At 56.2% G+C, this 20897-nt stretch overlaps 9 protein-coding genes across 9 annotated transcripts; 5 read left to right on the top strand and 4 right to left on the bottom strand.

Moving 5' to 3' along the window:
• Positions 1–1865: 1865 nt before the first annotated feature.
• On the bottom strand, positions 1866–4184 carry VTJ04DRAFT_3384 (uncharacterized protein; the record flags this gene model as incomplete). Its single annotated transcript, XM_069361278.1, has 2 exons — positions 1866–2273; positions 2346–4184. The coding sequence occupies 2 exons, from the start codon at positions 4182–4184 to the stop codon at positions 1866–1868; spliced, it is 2247 nt and encodes a 748-aa protein (XP_069221905.1).
• A 1055-nt stretch (positions 4185–5239) lies between these two features.
• Positions 5240–6764, top strand: VTJ04DRAFT_3385 (uncharacterized protein; the record flags this gene model as incomplete). Its single annotated transcript, XM_069361279.1, has 5 exons — positions 5240–5894; positions 5950–6024; positions 6080–6255; positions 6320–6581; positions 6640–6764. The coding sequence occupies 5 exons, from the start codon at positions 5240–5242 to the stop codon at positions 6762–6764; spliced, it is 1293 nt and encodes a 430-aa protein (XP_069221906.1).
• A 235-nt stretch (positions 6765–6999) lies between these two features.
• Positions 7000–8046, bottom strand: VTJ04DRAFT_3386 (uncharacterized protein; the record flags this gene model as incomplete). The annotated part of the gene is made up of 2 exons (XM_069361280.1): positions 7000–7944; positions 8014–8046. 2 exons carry the CDS (start codon positions 8044–8046, stop codon positions 7000–7002), a joined length of 978 nt encoding a protein of 325 aa, XP_069221907.1.
• A 388-nt stretch (positions 8047–8434) lies between these two features.
• VTJ04DRAFT_3387 (uncharacterized protein) lies at positions 8435–8909 on the bottom strand (the record flags this gene model as incomplete). The annotated part of the gene is made up of 2 exons (XM_069361281.1): positions 8435–8591; positions 8815–8909. 2 exons carry the CDS (start codon positions 8907–8909, stop codon positions 8435–8437), a joined length of 252 nt encoding a protein of 83 aa, XP_069221908.1.
• A 352-nt stretch (positions 8910–9261) lies between these two features.
• On the top strand, positions 9262–11173 carry VTJ04DRAFT_3388 (uncharacterized protein; the record flags this gene model as incomplete). Its single annotated transcript, XM_069361282.1, has 4 exons — positions 9262–9307; positions 9371–9503; positions 9614–10149; positions 10227–11173. 4 exons carry the CDS (start codon positions 9262–9264, stop codon positions 11171–11173), a joined length of 1662 nt encoding a protein of 553 aa, XP_069221909.1.
• Positions 11174–12139: 966 nt separating this feature from the next.
• VTJ04DRAFT_3389 (uncharacterized protein) lies at positions 12140–12586 on the bottom strand (the record flags this gene model as incomplete). The annotated part of the gene is made up of 2 exons (XM_069361283.1): positions 12140–12444; positions 12517–12586. The coding sequence occupies 2 exons, from the start codon at positions 12584–12586 to the stop codon at positions 12140–12142; spliced, it is 375 nt and encodes a 124-aa protein (XP_069221910.1).
• A 1261-nt stretch (positions 12587–13847) lies between these two features.
• Positions 13848–16838, top strand: VTJ04DRAFT_3390 (uncharacterized protein; the record flags this gene model as incomplete). Its single annotated transcript, XM_069361285.1, has 1 exon — positions 13848–16838. The coding sequence occupies one exon, from the start codon at positions 13848–13850 to the stop codon at positions 16836–16838; it is 2991 nt and encodes a 996-aa protein (XP_069221911.1).
• A 1527-nt stretch (positions 16839–18365) lies between these two features.
• Positions 18366–19851, top strand: VTJ04DRAFT_3391 (uncharacterized protein; the record flags this gene model as incomplete). The annotated part of the gene is made up of 2 exons (XM_069361286.1): positions 18366–18736; positions 18822–19851. 2 exons carry the CDS (start codon positions 18366–18368, stop codon positions 19849–19851), a joined length of 1401 nt encoding a protein of 466 aa, XP_069221912.1.
• A 31-nt stretch (positions 19852–19882) lies between these two features.
• Positions 19883–20838, top strand: VTJ04DRAFT_3392 (uncharacterized protein; the record flags this gene model as incomplete). The annotated part of the gene is made up of 3 exons (XM_069361287.1): positions 19883–20110; positions 20765–20773; positions 20833–20838. 3 exons carry the CDS (start codon positions 19883–19885, stop codon positions 20836–20838), a joined length of 243 nt encoding a protein of 80 aa, XP_069221913.1.
• Between the last annotated feature and the right edge of the window lie 59 nt (positions 20839–20897).

The following is a 20897-nucleotide window of genomic DNA, read 5'->3' on the forward strand; positions in this document are numbered from 1 at the left end:
GGCTTTGGATTATTCACTTCGATGCACGCTTTTTCCCGCTCGAAATTCAGATCCCCAAAACCTGAATATGTTGGTCGTTCGCTCATGTGGAGACGGGACAATCAACACCGCGTCCAACTGGAAGCGACATTTTCCACATCCGCACCACCGACAGGACACACAATTCCCCTCACAGGACTCAGCTCTGCGGAAGACAGGGCGGCGCATTCATTATTTGGGCCAGCCAGCCAGCCAGCCTTCCAACGTCATACGATTGCTAGTTGGCGACCTGAGAGCGACAAAGCGGGCGTCTGGTCTTCAGATTTGCCAACCGGGCAGCCAGCCAACGCATCCCTCCCACTCCAGGTTACCGACAGGATCCCATTCCGGCGTCGTGAGGGTTGCTTAGGCACCTCACTTAGTGTCCCCTCCGTACAGCACGCGCTCGCACTCAGGCACCTACAAAGTATTCCGTAGATCGTCATCCATCAACCATCGACTACCCTCCATTCATATGACACACAATTCTTATCGGGAGTAAGCGACAAGAATCCCGGGCTCCAATATGTGTTTCTCTGCCGGACTGGACGGGCGTTATCCAATAGGCAGATGTCGAATCTAGCGGGCTTGATGATTCGACGAGGCAAGGACTGGGGGGAAGCCCATCGCTCTCATCTTTCTGAGGCTGTCTCAGATCGGCGTGTGCTGCTGCCCTCCATATCATCCCCTGGCAAACAAGTCGCTGCGGACTTGTAACTTAGGCACACATTGTTTGGACTCGTGCCTGGGATCTTTTGAGATGCCTACCTCATCCATGACCCTCAACCATACATATTACATAGTAGTGATCACGCGACCGAGCGCTCCGCAGCGTATGTAGGTCCGGCCGTTAGAGTACTTATCGCGATGCCACCCTCTGCAACCTACCAACGGGGCGTGCCGTCGCGTGGACACAGACGGGAGAGCAGAGCTGCACTCTGCACCTCTGCACTGAGGCCTGTCTTGAACAAAGAGCGATGGAGGTGTGTGTGCGGCAAGTGAATTGGAGGGTCCAGTGTGGGGCATGGTTGTGGCCAAGATCCAATCTGGGCTGCCGTTCGGAAATGAAAGACAATCGGGAAGAACCTGGGAATGAGACCTTTCCGTTTCTGGCCATGATGCCCCACTCTTTTCCGTGGGTCTCCTCTCGTCCACCGTCTTCATGCATGTGGCTTGTCGAAACTGGGCATCATTCAACAACGACAAGAGCGAGAAGAAACAATTCAACCTCAACCGCATACGGCGATACATATAAATGCCATGATGTCATAAAAATCAAATATTGATATATCGTCGAAGTGGCTGTGTATCTACTTCTTCCCAAGCAAGAAAGGTTTCGATTGTCTGCCTACATATGATGTACAGAGGCCCGAATATCCTGTTGAGTCAAGAGTCGAGAGATAACTCTGTCTGGGTCCTCATTACTCACATTTCATCCAATTCACCCATCGACTTATTCCTTCTCCTCAAGAACCTCCTTCAGATGCGGAGATCCTCTCCATATACGTACCTCCACGGCAAAAAGGTGCACATAAGGATTAGAAATGTATAGATCAACTCCACGAGGCCGAGGACTGCCGGCTCGATCCGGCCCCCAAAAATGGAACGAGATGAACAAAGCACATGTGAAAACTGATCTTCATAACATCACTCCTTCGTAGGAGTTGCCCATGACCAGAGAAAAGAAAGTAAAATGAACAGCTAAAAACAAGAGATCTATCTATCATGGTATCTTCCAGGTCAGGAAGTCTTGCTTGACACTGCGCCGTGGCGCCGATCCGACAGCCCGGACAACCCAATCCACCCCTCCATTTCCATCATACCGACCTAATCTACCTCACCAAAACTTAATTCTCCTTCTCCCTCACAGGCACCTCTGCTTCCTGGCCCTCAAAAGCTGGCAGCTCCGCCTCGATATCCGCCCACGTCTTCTTGCCATCCACCAGATCCCTGACCGCCTGCAGGATCGTGTCCTGCTCGGCGCGCACCTGGCGCATCGAGTCGCGCTCGCGCAGAGTGACCGTGCCGTCCTTGAGCGTCTGGAAGTCGACCGTGATGCCGAAGGGGGTGCCCAGCTCGTCGTTGCGGGCGTAGCGCTTGCCGATGCTGGCCGACGAGTCGTCGACGCGGCTGGCGATGCCCGACGACCGCAGCTTCTGCGACAGCTTGCGCACCTCGGGCGCGAAGTCCTTGTGCGACGAGAGGGGCACGATGAGAACCTTGGTCGGGGCGACGATGGGCGGGAAGGACAGGACCTGTAATGGGTATGATGGTCAGTGTTTTTTGTCGAAATTTTGGCTCTCAACAGGAGGAGTGGAAGAACGTACCCCACGGGCCTCGTCGCCACCCTCGGCAGCACGAGTCCAGTAATTGTGCTCCATAAGCGAGTACAATATCCGGCCAATGCCAAAGGACGGCTCGATAACGTTGGGGACATATTCGCGCACGTTTTGCGTGCGCTTCGTCCACTTGATGGCCAGCAGGTCCTTGCTGACCTCGACCTTGCCATTGCCGACGCCGGGAACGTCAAAGACGGCCTTGCCCGTCTCCTCCAGTTCCTTGGCCAACCGGCCGAGGTCCTCCTGCGACGCGGCCAGGATGGCCGCCTCGACGGCCTTGCCGTCCTTCTTGAAGAAGGGGCCAAACTTCTTCTTGTCGATCTCGGCAGCCCATTCCTCGATAATCTTGGGCTCATCCAGGCGCTCGCGCACAATAAGCGGCGCGCCCGTCTTCTTGGCGTGCACCGACAGGTCGTAGGCGCTCCGGTCGGCGCAGCCCACGCACTCGACCCAGCCGCTGGTGGTGAGCAGCTCGGCATCCCAGCAATCGCAGGCATAGTGGGCCATCTCGTTCTGCATGTGCTGGCGGAAGCGAATCTTGGTAGGGTCAACGCCGATCTTGAGCAGGAACATGTGGATGCGGGCCAGGAAGTAGCCCAGAGTCTCGTTATCGACAATGCCCTCCCGGACGGCCTGGCCGATGGGCAGGCGGCGGGTGGTGGTCTTGCCCGACATCTGCGTGTCGCGGTCGAGCAGGTCGAGCTCATAGTTCTCGACCTCGTGGAAGCGGTGGTGCTTCTTGTGGCTTTCGGGGTCGACGTAGTGCTCGATCTCGGCCATCAGGAACTCGCGGACGCGGAGCAGGCCGGCACGCGGGGAAATCTCGTTGCGGTAGGAGCGGCCAATGGAGGCGGAGGCGAAGGGCATCTGGCCAGTGTTGAACTCGAGCAGCTTGGCGAAGTTGAGGAACTGGCCCTGGGCGGTCTCGGGACGGAGGTAGCCGGGCATGTTGCTGCTAGGGCCGATGGAAGTCTGGAACATGAGGTTGAAGGAGACAGGAGGGTCGGGCTGCACACCCGTGGCTGGATTCCTCAGGTCGTACTTTTTGATGAGCTCGCCGAGCTGCTCACCGTTGAAGTTGTCGATCTGGGCCAGAATCTCCTCGTACTCCTTGACGACAGCGTCGTCCAGGCGCACGGCCTCGTGGCCCTTGGACTTCTTCTTTTTCTTCTTGGGATCCTCCTCTTTCTCCTCGACCGCCTGGCCGCGGGCTTCCTTGTCACCGCGAAGGCGGGCCTCGAGAATGTCCTCGACGAAGTGGTCGGCACGCATGATTTCGCCGTTCTTGGGATCCTTGCACATCCAGTCGGCAAACTTGTCGACGTGGCCGCTGGTCTTGAGCACCTCGTGGGGGGTCAGGACGGTGCAGTCGACCTCGAGCATGTCCTCCTCGAGGATGAAATGCTTGCGCCAGACGTCAATGATGTTGTTTTGCAGGGCGCAGCCCGGCGGGCCGTAGTCGTAGAGACCCGAGACACCGCCATAGGGCTCGAAGGATGGGGTGTAGAACAAGCGGCGGCGCAGCAGCGACTCGAGCTGGGCCTTGTCGAGGGGCTCGCCCTTGCGGGTGAGGACGGGGGAGGTCATCTTGGAGAATTCTTCTGTCTTGCGAGACGACTTGACGGCGAAGCGGGCGTAGGCGTAGGTGCGCGGGGTACCAGCAGATCTGAGGGCTGGGAACTTGGTGTTGTTGGAGTTGGATGGGAGGAAGCGGGGAATAAAGCTAGGGCTGCCCCTCACTATGGAAGGAAAATTTGGGGACTTGAGTACCAAACGGCAGAGGAGTGGTGAGAAAGAGAAGCGAGGGGTGGGGTGGAAAGGCTTCATGGAGAGAAGATAAATAAGAGAAGAGAGAATGTGCGGTTGGTTTGTGAGCCAACCATGTGAGTCACTGGAGTCCAGTCACTGTCCCGTCAAACGTCAAAACACCACCTCAATCTTCGTTTCAACTTCCCAGTCACTTTCCGGGTTCAATTGTCAAGTCCCGTACCTGGGGCTGAGACACTACTGACTCCCGAGACTTGCCTCTTCCACTCCGGGCCGGCCTTGGATGGAACGAACACGGTGGACGCAGCGAGGTGACTGTGCTCCGGAGGGGCTGCCGAAAAATCAATTAGCCGCTGGATCTGCCCCTCCTTTCTCCAGAACATCGCCCTGTTCTGACCGCGGGGCAATGCACATCCCTGTCAGTCCCCGACTCGGTCCGGCCTCTGCAGCTACGGGATTCACCGATGTCTTGGCTCGCCAAGACTTACATTTCTTGCAAACTCTCGTAGATATCAATGAACCAATCCTTGATACCTCACAATGGCTGCAATCCTCAAAATGACTACGGTTGGTACAATCCTCAAAATGACTGCAGTCATCGAAAGACTGCAACACCCAACGGTTACAACGTTCAAATCACATGCATGGCGGTTAGAGGCGGCTGACCTGTTTGTCGGGTACGTACCTCGATGGGTTGACTTTCGGGCTGAGCACAAGAAGGGTTAGGGTTATTATTGTATGCCATCCACGCTTTCAAGAATCGCAATTGCAGCAAGGTACCTATTTGGGAATCAGCTATTTGAGAATTGAAGTTACTATATTCGGGAATTGCAGTTATTCGAAGATGACAGTCATTTGAGGAATGCAAACTATTGCTATACTGAAATGGAACGCAATGACGGGGTTTTGCGAAAAATGGAAAGGCCGTTGGCGGGAAATCTTAAAATCGGGACTTTGACGATTATGCGACCCGTCCAAAAAATTTGGGACCGATAAGCAGCGATAAGAGTTTCTGCAGCAAAACACCAGATCCGGGAAGTGTTCAATTGGCGACGGCATCTTCGACACACCAAACACTCTGACTCGGGCAAGACCAGCATTACAGCCAAACATCAATGGGGTCCGCGAAACCAGCGAGGGCCCTGTCCTCGGGCTCGCTGTCCCTCAAAACAGCAAACAAGCTCAGGCGGCAACAACTATGGATCGAACAAAAGAAGAAGCTCAGCCGGGCGCGCCACGAAGAACGACACCGCCGGCGCAAGGAGGAAGCAAAAGACCCGGAACTCAGACGGCAGCGTCTCGAAAAGAACCAGCCAGCGAGCATTGACAAGAAGAGGATATGGGACGACGTCGATGATGACAGTCTGGGTGCTGTGGTGGATGTGGCCGCATTGAAGCGCCGGAGACTCGAGGAGGCTGAGGCTGCTGAAGCTGCTGCAGCTGCAGAGGCAGATGCAGCTGTCGCCGGGGATAAGGCCGAAAAGGATGACGACGTCGACAGCATGCTCGGGTCAGACGACGATGAGGATGAGGATGGCGAAGACAAGGACCGCGAGGAAGAGAAGCAGAGGCAGCGCGCCCAGAGACAACCAAGTCTCGCTCCGTCAACCGTCTCCACGAATCTCGACCTCACGCCGGACTCGCTGGCCAAAGATTTCAAGTACCTGTTTAGCGACGAGCCACCACCGATGCCCAAGATCTTGGTGACCACCGGGTTGAACGGGACCATCCATAAAGAGGCGCAAGAGATCGCTGCGTGCTTCCCGAACGGTGAGGGTTCCAAGAGTTGGACGATAACCAGGACACAGTGCTGACGCAGGCCCAGCCACATACATTCCCAGAAGCGCCCATCGTTACGCCTACAAATACAGTGTCAGGGAGATTGCGAAGTTTGCAAAGAGTCAGTACCCTCTCTGACTCATTTTCCGACAGGAATCACGACTCACATTATACAGATCGTGGATACACAGCATTGCTTGTGGTACATGAAGATTTGAAGAGGCCCAGCGGTCTTAGCGTGGTACATCTGAATGGCGAGGACGAGCCAGCGGGTCCAACTCTTACATACACGATCCGGAACTTCGCTCCCGGCAAGGCAATTCCGGGTCACGGCAATGCGACGAACCACTACGTAAGAACCCAAACCACCTACTGAAGCGCTATTTTATACCAAGCCTCTAACTGTTTCTCTCCAGCCGGAACTCCTCCTCAACAACTTCAAGACCCCTCTAGGATTGCTCGCGGCCAAGTCCATGAGCGTGCTGTGGCCTCCCAGGCCTGAACTGGCCGGCCGACAAGTGGTGACTCTGCACAACCAGCGTGACTACATCTTCTTCCGCCGGCACAGGTACGTCTTCCGGGAGGCGCGGCCGACCGAGAAGAACGTTGTTGGCGCGGACGGCAAGGAGATGGAGGGCGTGAAGGGCATCCGGGCTGGGTTGCAGGAAATTGGGCCTAGTAAGTCGAGCGCAGCGTACCCCAGGACCGAACCTTCATCACTGACATTGATTTACAGGAATGACGCTCAAGCTTCGCAGAGTGGACAAGGGCGTTGGGAAGGCTGGCAGCGAGGGCGAGGACGCGCTCAAGTGGCAGTGGAAGGCCAAGATGGAGAAGAAGCGGACGCGCTTCAACTTGTAAGGAGATACGATACCCGAGTCGCCTCAGGGCGAGAATATAATTTCCGGATCAAGGTCGTTGGATTCATGTCATTTTTGTTTCTGTGCAATTGTTTTTGTTTGCCGCTATTCTTTTCGTTGTTCCCGCGAGCGTTTGCTGTTCTCTTGCAGCATAACCACCGAGTACCTAGGTGTCTGTTGTCAGCATTCAAGCTCTTCATCTTCTAGACAGAAACAACAATATCCAACAGGAGAACCTACGCTATAATCCCACCCACTGCCAACCCAACGCCCAGCAGCGCACCCCAATCCCCGAACCCCCTGCCGCTCACCACCCAACCTAGCGCCACGATGCAACATGTCTTGACATGCCCAACCATCGTGCTCGACACAGGGCCTGCGCGCGCCACGATAAAGAACTGCGAAACATTGATGGCGCTGGCAAACAAACCGCTCAGCACCACCAGCATCCACCTCTGCTCTTCCGCGAGGGTGTGAGCCCAGCCGCGGAGGTGGGCAAGAAGGATCTGGGGGAATGCGAAGACCATTTCCAGCCAGGACAGCGATGACGCCATCGGCACTGACACGGATCGATCATACACCGGCGCCGGCCAAGTATCCAGGAACGGAATGACATACAACAACAGAAACGCCGACACGGGCGCTTGGTTGAACAGCAGCTGCATACTCGACAATCGCAGCCGCCGATGATAGGCGGCGATCCATACGGTGTAAAGCGACGAAAACACCGTCCCGGCGAGGGCGAACAAGATCCCCAGCGGTGCTGTCGTTTGGACGCCCTTTCCTGCTCTAGCTGATGGCAAGGAATCGTAATACGACACCAACCCCACGCCCACGCACGCCGGCACCAGCGCCAGCACAGCCCTGCGCGGCAGCACGGAGCCGTACAGGAGGTAGTTGAGCGCCGCGACTGTTGGGGTGAGCAGGATGCGCGCGATCTGGTAGAAGGTGACGGTGGAGAAGGCGAGGGAGAGGTTGGGCAGGATGACGTTGAGGGACATGGTGACGGAGAGCGGCAGGATGTCGGAGAGCGGGACGCGCCGCGGCTGGAAGAGATTGAAGAGCCATGGCCGTGAGAGGAGGAAGAGGGTGAGGTAGGTGACGAGGAAGTGGAAGCTGGCGAAGGTGAGCTGGGCGAGCTTGAGGGCGGGTTGGGTGAAGATGGCTTTGTTGGTGAAAACCTGTTGGTTGGGGGTTAGTAGGCATGTGCCTGACTGAGTGGTGATAGGGGGGGGGAGAGAGGAGTTTACTATGCCGATGGTTGCGAGGGTGTTGAGCACCATCCAGGAGAGGGAGGAGATGAAGGATGAAGTGGATGAGAGAGGTGAGGGTTCTCGGGACCCCTTTTTGGTCAACATTGAGTCTTGATGTCGACTGGTAGCAGCTTCTAAGTCTTTGGAGAGAAGGCGTTGTTTCTCATGGCTCCGTGCCACAGCCATCGCGTGCGAGTCTTCTCACGGCAGAGGACTGATCTGGGTCTTGACCAGGTCTCGCCTACAAACATGAACTGAGAGATGATACGAGTATGGTGGTCATTGACCGTGGACCCAGCGATTGAGTTCACTTCGCAATACAGGTTGGTCGCATGTGAATCACATAACGCCTTCATACAGCAGTGAAGTACAAAACAACAGTTGTTTTCTTACTCGCCAGTATCTGCCGCTCGCAGATCTAGGGTTTCATCGAGGCACCTCTGTCGATCTGGGCGTGGCATCGCGGGGCGTCTGCGTCCGCGAACCGGCTGACGGAGTAAAGGGCCGGAAGCATGCCGGGCTGATTGTGTGTGAATCCGGGGTGCAGCTTGTTCCACTCGGTTTCCTTCCACCTTCTATTTTCCCGGAGCAGGGACATGGTCAGAAGATGACCAGGGGAAGTCATCATCAAACACCTCCTCATGCCAACAAGCCATTCTGGAGCCCAATCCACTGCTAAACGCCAATCCAAGAATAAGGCGAAAAGGACACTCCAGCTTTTCGTTCAGCCTCCCAACTCGGCTTCTCGATGCAGATGGAGACTGGAAATGAGCTGTCTCGCTGTCCCCACGCACTTACATGTCCACCACTCTCCATCGCATGGGCGGCGTCTGCTTGGTCTTGTCCCGGAATGACACCCGTCCCATTGCCCACACATTGCCTGTTTGGGCCATGTTCCGGCGGTTTGCCGTGCTGGGACATTGTTAGTGGGCCGTTTCTTGGAATCGCGCCGTTACGTCGCACACAGACAGGATGAGTTGAGAACACATCTACGTTATCCATCTCACAAATCTCACGGGAGGTGAGCGCGCAAGTCGGCTACTACTAGATCTTGATCTAGATCCAGAGAAATAAAGAATTCTGTGCTCGAAAGATTGGCGCCATTTCAATGTTTTGTTTTGTTGTTTTCCCCCGACACCAATAAGGCGCCAACACATCGTCTCATACTTACAGACCTTCCCTGACATCACTTCTCATTCACTTACACCACATGCAAGTCGGTCACCACTCTCCCCTCGAGTAGCTATGACCGTTTCTGGCGGGGCACCACCGCCAAATGTGGTCCCCAATGGTGAGTATTTTGTCGTCATGAGATACCACCAGCTCAACACTTAGTTCTGACCACATGAAACAGGGTACCATCATACAACCAACCATATCACCGACGATGACGTCTGGAGGGAAGCTCCCGTGCTCATCGGCACCACCAAGTTCGACCCCCTTCCTGGTGTCAAAAACATCATGGTTACGGGGGGCGCCGGCTTCATGTGAGTGAGCCCATCTTTTACCCAGTCCACTCACCTCATGATAACGATGACGACGAAGATGACTGGGCACTCACTTACTCACTCACTCATCTCTCGCGGCGTGTGAACAGAGCAAGCTGGGTGGTCCGACACCTCGTCCTTACCTACCCGGACGCCTACAACATCGTCTCGTTCGACAAGCTCGACTACTGCGCCTCGCTCAACAACACGCGCGTCCTGCACGGTCGGCCCAATTTTTCCTTCTACCGCGGTGACGTAACCAACCCGGCCGAGGTGCTCGACTGCCTCGAGCGCCACAAGATCGACACCATCTTCCACTTTGCCGCGCAGTCGCACGTCGACCTGAGCTTTGGCAACTCGTATCATTTCACGCACACCAACGTCTACGGCACGCACGTGCTGCTGGAGAGCGCGCGCAAGGTGGGCATTCGGCGGTTTATCCACGTCTCGACGGACGAGGTGTACGGCGAGGTGAAGGAAGACGATGCGGACCGCGTTGAAAGCAGCATTTTGGCGCCGACGAATCCGTATGCGGCCAGCAAGGCGGCGGCCGAGATGTTGGTGCACTCATACCATAAGAGCTTCAAGCTGCCGGCAATCATTGTGAGGAGCAACAATGTGTACGGGCCGCATCAGTATCCGGAGAGTAGGTCACCCTAGTTTCCCCTCTACACTCTACCCCAGATACCTGATATCTGTATTATTGATCTAACATCGTGACAGAGATAATCCCCAAATTCACCTGCCTCCTCTCCCGCCGCCAACCCGTCGTCCTGCACGGCGACGGAACCCCGACCCGCCGCTACCTCTACGCCGCCGACGCCGCCGACGCGTTCGACACCATCCTCCACCGCGGCGTGCCCGGCCAGACGTACAACGTCGGTTCTTCGGACGAGGTCAGCAACCTCGCCCTCTGCCATCACTTACTCGCCTTGATGAACCTCACCACCCAAACCCCATCCTCCTCCACCTCCACCATTACCGCCTCCTCCTCTTCCTCATCACCCAACCCCAATCCACCAGAAAACAAAAAGGACGGCAAATCCCGATCCCCCTGGATCCTCTACACCCGCGACCGGCCCTTCAACGACCACCGCTACGCCGTCGACGACGCCAAGCTCCGCGGCCTGGGGTGGCGGCAAAAGACGTCGCTCGAGGTTGGCCTGAGGGCGACGGTCGACTGGTACCTGCGGTTCGGCGAGCGGTGGTGGGGCGACATCACGACCGTGCTGAGCCCGTTCCCCGTCGTCGCGGGGACGGAGGTGCTGGAGGAGAGGAGCGTGGTGGTTTCGGAGAGGCCTTTAGTGGTGAATGTTGGGCAAGGGGAGGGAGAAGGGGAGAAGGGGAGGAGGGATACGGGGTTTGGGACGGTTGGTGGTGGGAAGGGGGAGAGGGAGAGGAATGGATCTTCTTCTTCTGCTGTCCCTTCTTCTTCTTGTTGCTGTCGAGGTGGTGAGGGGTCGGACTACGGGCTGGTAGGGAATGGAAATGTGGATGGGTTTGGTGGTGAGGTGGTTGATGGCGGTTCTGGGCATGGAGATATCAAGAGGAAAATGGGCAATGGGCATACGAACGGGGAGGTGGGAGACAAGAGTTCGGAGAGCCAACCTGATGGGGCAGGCTGGACTATCGGAAGTGCTAGTACGGCGACGGTGATAGGCCTAGGGTAGGAGGGACTACATCCCTTGATGTGCACCACCGGAGTAGATACATACTATGTCATGCGTTGTCTTTCATCCATCACCATCTACGAAACACGAAGACGGGGGTTTCGAGGCGCTCAAGGAATAAACATCGATGATACGTTTCCGCCTCTGTGTGCTTACGCTCTGTTCACCTTGGGCTTGTCTCTGTGGACCCGGGCTGCCGGACCCGGAGATCCCGTGCGGAACGAAGGATCGCTCTCGTTAGACATTCCTCGATCTGTCATGGCTTGGAGCGGCACGTTACGTAAAGGGCCGAAGTTGAGGAACTCCGTCCCACTAGACAGCCGATAGAGATAGAGATTTTGAGGTATGGAGAAGTGATATCTCCGACGGGAGTTCCAGTGATCAACTACACTCCTTCGCATGTACCAGTATGTACAGTCTCTTCAGCAGCCTGAAGCCACTCGATCCCCATCCGCTATGTTGAAGGCGAGGAGGTCCCGACCAATTGGTTCCTCTGGCAAGCAAGTCCCACCCGCGCAGCGCCATGTTCTGTGATGTTTCCGGTGCTCTGGTACTCCGTAGAGACACAGCTGCGGCCGCTCCACAGGCCAGAGAGGGGAGAACCAGCTCTCTGGGATTGTTAATTTACACTAGGGGTGGCGATTCTCTTTAGGCAGAGAAACGGTTTCCTCGTCCAGAGCTTCGGAGCCGAAGTTTGGGGACAAGGAGCCGAGGCTGACAAGGCTGGTGAAACATAGGTTTCGTTAACTACCTTCACCGCTGATGATGCCTCAGTCCTCCATCCGGATCCAGACCGAAAATTATCGGGATACGTTCGCGGAGCAGCTAAGGGGCACTAAGGTAGACGAATACCTACTACTTACTATGTGCCGCTCGTCAGTCCGTTCTTTGCATAAACCACAATACACTACTTATGTCCATCCAATCCGGGTCTAAATATGTAAGCATTCATAGGTTGTCGGTGACTCAGCAAGGCAGGCCAAGCGTGATGAGTCTCAAAGCCTTCAAGGCGTCCAAGGCGTTCAACTCGACGTCGGCAAACCTGTCCCGTCCTGTCCTGTCGTCTCCCGTCTCCGGAATTTGGCCAGGCCCCTTTCTCCTGCATCTCCACATCTGCAGTCCAGCTCCAAGGCGGGTCAAAGTGATTTGGGGAACCACACTTGGTGCCTCGTTCTTGGGGACCAGACCCTCTCTTTGTCCACGTTTTGCGCTTCTCATCCGCACCAGTGGAGTCTCACCAAAGGTTCCCGAGTCCTTGGACACGGGCCGCACTGTAGCGTATGTTTTGCTCGCACCATGGCGGCAGCAGGAAGATGCAGTGTAGGGTACCGAGCAGAGCGTACTTACATGGAACCCATCTCGTGGCAGCTTCTTGTTGGATGGACCTGAAGGAAGACGCACAAACAAAAACATTGAGGGCCTTCGGCTGCTGCTTCGGTGGTGCCGGAGGGTTGGATTCCAGAAGGTAACCTGGACGGTTGACTTGACCCAACTCAACGTTTTGATGGCACGGGCCCGGCCTTTTTCACTTCAATGACGGTTGGAGGTTCATGCGAACCACCAGAAACAGATTGTGTGTGGCAATTCGTCGTTGTTGTCGTCCTGACCGTCTGGACTCCGTAGCATCCCACGGCGGAGAGGAAAGCCGTCGTCCAAAGACAAGATGCCAAAAAGGGCTTGGCCCGGTTCTCCGGCCGCCACCAATCCTTGGCTGTGGTCGTTTCTTTGTCGGGGAGCTCGGAGCTTGGCATCCCAGCGGCAGGGGAAAAAACGAAACCCTGGACGGAGGGGTGGCCCGGGATTGCGGGCCCGGGACCAAGCTTACGCATGAATTGTGGAACACAACCCAACGGGCGTATCCGCGCTGTCGGGTCGGCTGTTGTTTGGTTGGAAACGAAACGATGGAGCGTCAAAGATTCAGGGTTTCATTTGCCCGCTCACAGTTCGTCATGTGTCGATGAAGATGACGATGAGGATGGTTATAGATGACGATGAGGATGGTTATAGATGACGATGAGGATGGTTATAGATGACGATGAGGATGGTTATAGATGACGATGAGGATGGTTATGAGCGTCGACGACAACAAGGATGGCGGACATTCCGCACAACACGCGCAACGCCCCCGACAGAGCATGGACAAATGAGGATGCATTTCAGCCCTGTGGCGGATTGGGGGGGCGTCTGGGAGGTGCTGTTTTTAGGAGCTGGCGGTGCGCCCCGGATTGACAAGTGAACTCACTTAATTGCATGTCGCCGCCGAGAGCTGTTGCATGCCGGCCGCAAAACCGTCCGGCAATTCTTGCACTGAATTGTGAAAGGATGAAGAAAACAGGAGGGTAATACTCAAAACACTGTGGAATCAATACGACCCGTGAAGGCTTGGCACCAGACACCTCCCCAACCCTACGGAGCAGGAGAACCGTTCTTCCATGACTTACAAAGTCAGGTAAGGAGGGAATCAGTGTACACCAGAGTTTTTTTTTTTTTTTTTTTTTTTTTTTTTTTTTTTTTTTGCAAAACGGACGAGAGAGGACAGCCTCCAGCGTTTCTGGCTGTGGGTCTGGATTCCCAATCTGGACAGGTCCAACACCTCGTCCGTTTTGCTTCACATCAACACCAACAACAACACGAACAGCAACATCATCATCATCCGCAAATCTGCACTGCAAGCATGGCGCCACCTCGCAACGCCTATCTTGAGTACAAGAGAGACACGAGTAGACTGTTGTATTGGATCATCCACACATCGAATGGCATTATCAAATCAAGCACGACCTCCCTCGATGATGGAGATGGAGCACCGCTCCAAGTCAACACCACCGGCCAGATTACCGTGGCCAATCTGGTGGCCTTGTCTCGCCTCATCGCTAAGCACATAAGCGATGTTCCCTCCACGATTATGCGTCTGTTCCGTGCCGTCATTGATGCCCGCACGGCAACTCACCAAGCCTTTCAGATGCTTGCAGCCAAGAACCCGGACCCTGCCATTGTAAAGAGCAACGAAACCCACAAGCACTTCATCGATGCTCTTACCGAAGCTTTCCACGCGCTTGGAGGAAAGGATTGGAAGCCTGACGCCGGGACAGCCAATGCCAGCACTGAGACGGAGGCGGCTGACATCAAAGGCGACCTTGAGCGCCTGGTCCTCTCCAACCGGTTTGGCGCTCTCGATTTGGGCAAGGCCGATGGAGCGGAGGAAGGAGCTGGAGACTCAGATGAGGATGCCGGTGATGGCGCCGGGCAAGCTTCCGCCGCTGCTCCGAAGAGACGCCAACAACCGAAGCCCGGCAAGGGGAAGAAGAAGGGCAAGAAGGGGAAGAAGCCCAAGAAGCAGCCAACACTGGCTGAGGAGTCGCGTCTGGACGACGTGCCTCTGGAGAGTTACCGCATCATTCAGGATACAGAAGGTATAATAACCGACTACCTGATGGCGGTGTACGATATTGTCCGCCGCTGGATGCACCTCAGGGCATACTTGCAAGGCGTGTGGCGCGAGTGTGCTTACGAGGACATGAACACGGCCGTGGCTGGAACTTTGTGCAAGGTGGCCACCAGCATGATCGAAAAGGAGGCGGCCGAGATGTTTGTCGACTTCCCTGGCCACGACACCTACGAGACGATCATGAACACCATCACCCGCGGCGATCCTGACAAGGCTGGGACAAAATTTACCCTAGCCCTCTTCAGGTTCGGGCCTGATGGAACGCCCGAGGAGGTTGACAACAAGTATCTGGACGTTAGGGAACAGTTCATGATTCATACATATGAGCACCTTGTCGACTTTATTGAGGACTACCAAAAGACGCGCTCTGGCAAGCCGACGAAGCGCATGCTCGCCGAGATCCGCGACTGGGATCCCAAGTTCGACCTTCAAAGAGCCAACAACGAAGAGCGGATCCGCTGGCGTCGCTCTTACATCATCAACTGGCTTTATGACCTGGTCAACCTTCATTCCGCTGTCGTCATGCAGCGTATCAACCAGAAAGGAGAGAAACATGTCCTGGAAAATGTCGACTGGTCTCCACGCGGGCCGTGGGCGATACATCGTACACTCTATGGAATCAACGAGTTTTCCGCTTTTGTCACCACCCTTGCCATGCAGAAACAAGGTACCGATATTCGCAAACGCATCCTTCCGCAACATGTTTTCCAGCTCCAGTGCATCATTGACTCCCTGATGGTTACCCGGGGCTGGTCTATCAATACCATGAAGGGCCATATCCTGAGGCCACCGCCACGGAACTTCCGGCCTCGGCGTGACGTGGACCTTTTCCTTGATCGATATGTCAAGAGGATACCCCATGGGTTCCTCAACGGCTGTGATGTCCTTCCCCAATTCTTGGACAAGGATGCGGAATTACACGGAGACCCCAAGCGGCACGATGGACTAAAGGTCTTGTTGAAATGGCTGCTGGACGATTTCAGGGATTGGCTTGGAGAGAGCAAGTACATGAGCGGTCTCAATACTATTCCACCGTCTCGCTTCTCCAACACGAATGCCAACGGCCTCTGGGAATACTCCCCTTACCTTTGCGGAGTCGGCCTTGCTGAAGCTCTCGAGCTGGCCTATCTCATCGGCATGCATATATGGGAGCGCATCCCCGAACCCATGGTCCTTGTCCACCTTCACAACATGCTCCTCAAGAAAGGATATCTCAAGAAATCTGTGGGATTATACGCAAGCCTCGAGCAGCTCTTCCCCTTCGCCTTCTATGCCGACGGCAAACCCCCTTCGTCGGGTTTTGCGGAAGCATTCCTAGCCCGCGCAGGCAAGCGTTCGGGTTCGGCCATGCTTGGAGAGGCGATGCGCAGGGAGGCCGCGAAAACCCTCGACTTGCGGAATTATCTGAAAGTTGATACCTACCGCTTCTTCAACATAAAGTCCTTCCTGGTCGCCCTCGGAGACGCCAAATGGAACCTTGATGCTGTCCCCGATGCTGATCTCCCACTACCGTCGATGCTCTCCGAGCTCCGTCTTTCCAGGACCAAGCGGATAGTCGACCCTGTGACAGGCAAAGTCCGACCTGAGGAGACTGAGCTCGTCCGGCGTTTGAGGGCGAAAGGAAGGACTGACAAGCAAATCCTGGAAGATATCGAGTTCGGCGAGAGGCTGGCCATCGGCTTCACGCCTCCGCCCATGAAGTTCGACGGGGATGTGCCTCCCGAGATCCTCGAGGCGCTGGGCCAGTCGCCGTCACGATACGACGAGCGCTTCCGCCCTCAGCCCCGCGATCAAGGTCCCATACCCCAGGACCGCGACCTGATGATCTACGCCACGGGCGACCTGATGAGCGACATCCAGGGGGAGCTGCACCCCCTGTCGAGCTTCAACTACGTTTGGGCCACGGCGCACATGATGATGGTCTTCATGGAGATGGAGAAGGAGCTCGGAGAGCGGCGCAACAAGGTGTATGAGGACGTGTACAAGAAGGCATGGGAATGGGCGCGTTTCAAGCGCGTGGGCCTGGCGTTTGTCGCCATGAGGGACGAGGACGAAGAATGTCTGCGCGTCATGGCCGATGCGTTTGAGAAGCTGCGCGTCGGGTTCATGGAGTTCATCTACTGGGAGGACCTGATGTCGACGTCTGATGTGGGCGAGAAGTCGCGGGAGAAGCACTTTGAGCAGGAGGAGCTCCCAGAAGACCAGTGCTGTGTTATGTAAAGAGGGGAAGCCATGTGTTGAAGGGGAAGAGGGATTCATAGTACGTAGTGTAGGTATTTAGAATGACGAGGTAAATGAACAAATACGGTGCTTTCTAAACCAATTTAAGAATTAATCTTAAAAGTCTAGAAGAAGAAGCTTAAGAAATAGTGTACGCTAAGCATGATGCCTACTCCGGGGTTGATTGCTTGGGTACATGGTGTGCTGGCAGAGTAGTGTATTAGTACTGTGTACGTAGTGTACGGGTAGACAAGACGGCATTGGCGACATTTGATGGTTTTCTCATTCCAAATCGATATCCATCCATACACTAGTAGTTATCCAGGCCAGCACCCCGTTGCGCGCATTCGCATTCCAGAGTTAGCGCCGTCGTCCCCCGTGGCGTTTCCGATGACATGGGCGCTGGCGGGCGTTTCTTGCAGCCGATGATCTGAAGAATGATCTGATGATTTTCCCCATCTCTCCCCAACCGAGCTGATGAGGTTTCGTCGGATGCGACTTGGGATCCAGGAACGACGGGACCATCCGACGGCCGCGGGGGACGTCACGTCAACGGGGTCAACGCAACGGAGAGGTGGATGACGGACGGTGTGTGGATGGCTGGCTGAGGCGGCAGACAGATGGATGGAAGCGCATTCCTTGGCTCCCCTGTCCTGGGCTTCCAGCGGGAGCCTCCCTGGCTTCCATTTCCCCCCTGGCCCTGCAGCCGAGAAACCAGGAAGGCCCCTGGCCCGGAAATCCTGGACCCTGGACCTTGGGACGGCCGCTGCTGGGTCGGGTACCTGGCTGGCTCTTGTTCCTAGCGGGCAACCCAAAGCAAGGGGGCTGCACTAAAGCCGGTGGCACACTACGCCCGCCGCCTCCGTTTCGCTGGTGCTGGGGGAGACGTCCAAAAAGCCCATTCTGGTCCCAAATAAATTTGCGCGCCGAGCCCCCGGGAACCTCGTCCCGGCTCCCGCTCCCCCGTTGTCTTGCCCGTCTTGTCAAGTCCGCCTCCGCAACCGTGCACCGGCCTCAGCCCGGCCTTTGACCCCCCTCCTCCCTCCTTCTCCTCGGCTCAACCGCCAAATCATCAATCCCCTCTGTCTCTGCTTCTTCCCTCCGACGACTCTCATCCGAGTCCTCGGGAGGAACCAGGAACCAGGAACCAGGAACCACGCGACAGTTGGACGCATCGACATCGCCTCTTGACCTCCACTGCCTTTGGCAAACCTGACGACAGCGCGCGCGCTCTCTCTTCCTGGTCCGCGGCCAGCGACGATCACCTGCCATAGTTATCCGCTGATATCGCCTCTCCTTACCCCCGAACCACCTGCCGAGCTACCGCCAACTCGCGCCCCAATCACACATACCCATCGCCGACAAGACCAGATTCGTCTGCAGACAGTCTGATGGGGCATTGGGAGAGCAGAGCGGTTTAACGACGCACGGAAGGGAGTGTCGCAAGGAAAGGACGGTGCCAGCTGGAGAGAGACGGACAGACGGACGGAGAGGGTGAGACGGAAGAGGGACCTACAGAGAAAAACAATGAACTGGGAGTCCACGACATCAACAAAAAGGAACAGCGTACTGCAGAGCCCGCGCTCGCCGGTACATCCCACAGCCCGTGCCGGGCCGAGCTCCCCGTCGCCAGGAACCTCCGCCGCCACCACCGTGGTGACCCCCGAGATTTGCGCCCTCATGAAGGAAGCGGCCGACGCAACCGGCCTGGAGATCGACGACTCCGGCAGCGGCGACAACGACGATGACTACGAGAACGAGGACGACGAGGATGTCGTCCAGAACGGGAACTACTTCAACGCCGGGCGCTCTGTCTACGCCTTGAGCTTGCACCCGCGAAAGCGGCGCCAGGCGAGCATGTCGCCGTCCTCGTCCAATGGCCATGACGGGGCGACAATGTACGTCTGCACCCCTCTCCCCGTGCAGAACAACAACCAAACCCCTTGGTTCCTTTGCCGACTAACCCCCCTCTCCTTACCACAGAGACTCGGCGCGCACCATCTACCCCGACGATTTCGACTTCGTCACCGAAAACGGCCGCCAATACTGCGGCGACTACTTCATGCCCATCGACGAGGAGGAGCGGGTCCGGCAATACGCCATCCACGAAACCTACCTCCGGCTCTTCAACAAGCAACTCACCACCGTGCCCCTCAACGACCCACGCTACATTCTCGACATCGGCACCGGCATCGGCGAATGGGCCATCGCCATGGCCGAGCGCTACCCACGGGCCGAGGTTTTTGGCACCGACATCGCCCCGATCCAACCCACCCACCAGGTCCCCTTCAACGTGGAATTCCACATCGAAGACGCCGAGGACGAGTGGATCCGCCCGGCCGACACGGTCGACCTCGTGCACCTCCGCAACCTCGAAGGCGCCTTCAGCGACTGGTCCTTCATCTACTCCCAAGCCTTCGCCTGCCTCAAACCGGGCGGCTGGATCGAGATTCTCGACTGGGACAACGTCCTCAGCAACGGCAACTTCCTGTCGTGCTTTCCCGACGACTCGCCGGCGCACCAGCTCGTGAGCGCCGTCCTCCGCGCCGCCGAAATCGCAGGCAAGCCGCGCGACGCGGGCCACCTCGACCCGGCCCTGCTGCGCGCGTCCGGGTTTGTCGATGTGCGCGAGACGGTCTACGACCTGAGCATGAGCACGCACGACGACGCCGCGGCTTCGTACAGGCAGTTTTGGCTCTTCAGCGTGGTGACGGGGTTCGAGCCCATGTGTTTGCGCATGCTGACCAAGTATCTGGGCATGGACCCGGACGAGGCCAAGAGCCTGTGCCGCGAGGTGGCAATGGAGACCAAGAAGGTTGCCGAAGACCCGCAGAGGGCGCAGCGCTTCGTGGTGAAGCTGAGGGTCGTCGTCGCGAGGAAGCCGTTGCCTGGGGAGGAGGTGTTGCAGCAGCAGCACCAACGGTTTAGGGAAGTGAATGGGAGTGCTAGGGATTTAAGCGGCGATGAGAGCACCATTGGGCCGGCGACGATTCGGTCGGATGATACCATTTGAAGGGGGGATATCTTTGGGTATCTTTGGCAAGATGACCAGAAAAGGCAGTTTGTTGGTGTTGTTTGGATTTGCCCCTGAGACTGGAAAGAACCAAACCGGGGAGATTGGGTCTGGTAACTCGCGGGGAAAACAGCATTGCATCTTTTTTTGGATTCAACACACAAGTTTCGGGGGAATTTGGGTTCGATTTTGGGGATTGGATTGGATCATGGTATCTTCGGTCATCCTGTTATTTTTTCTCTTCGTGTTCATGTTCACTGTAGATACCCCTTCACCCCCCTTTTTTGTACATACATAGCTTGGCCTACCCTACCTGAGGTAGGATTGCATGCATGACTGGCTAGCTGGTTGGCTTGGGGTAATGATAGTACACGATTCGCGTCTGCGCACGGAGTTGCATTTGCTGTGTGTGTGTGTTGGTAGGTAGAGACACATACGAAGCTGAGATAACTTTGTGTCAGGTTTCCATCTTGTTGTTCAAGAGAGGGGACCGTATGCCAAGACTAGGCTTGGTTCGCCCAACCCCCAGAGAGCTGCTGATGTGGGGAGGCGACTTACAGCAGGTTTGACCAGGCAGCTTGACCTTGGGTCAAACCGCTGGATCCATGGACAGGTGCCTAGACCATTTTCTGTCCTTCCATTATCCCTTGAGCACCTAGCCTTTGCCGCCCGCTTGTGCCCAAATCTTCCCAAGATGGAGCCGAAACGACCGTGACCGCATAAAGTGAGGCGGCCAGCCGGGTGGTTGGTACACGTGGACAAGCATGTCCAACGACTAGGACGGCACTCATATGAGTATCTTGAACACCGTCCCTAAATCAAGACACCTTATCAGGCTCATCAACATCCTTCAGAGTGCATCCCCGCAGCCGTCCCATGCCCTCTTGAGCCTCAAGATATCTGTGCCTGACAGAGAGCAAAGGTAAGATCTAATGAACAATCCCCGCTTTGCGAAAGGCCCGCGTTTCTCACCGCTGATAGATCTGAGCACCTCTTCCTCCAAACAACCACATCGCACCGAAAGCCAACAAGCGTCTTCCCCGGCA

Source organism: Mycothermus thermophilus (genome assembly GCF_041956435.1).
Source record: "Mycothermus thermophilus strain CBS 625.91 unplaced genomic scaffold VTJ04scaffold_2, whole genome shotgun sequence".
Classification (NCBI taxonomy): Eukaryota; Fungi; Ascomycota; class Sordariomycetes; order Sordariales; family Chaetomiaceae; genus Mycothermus; species Mycothermus thermophilus.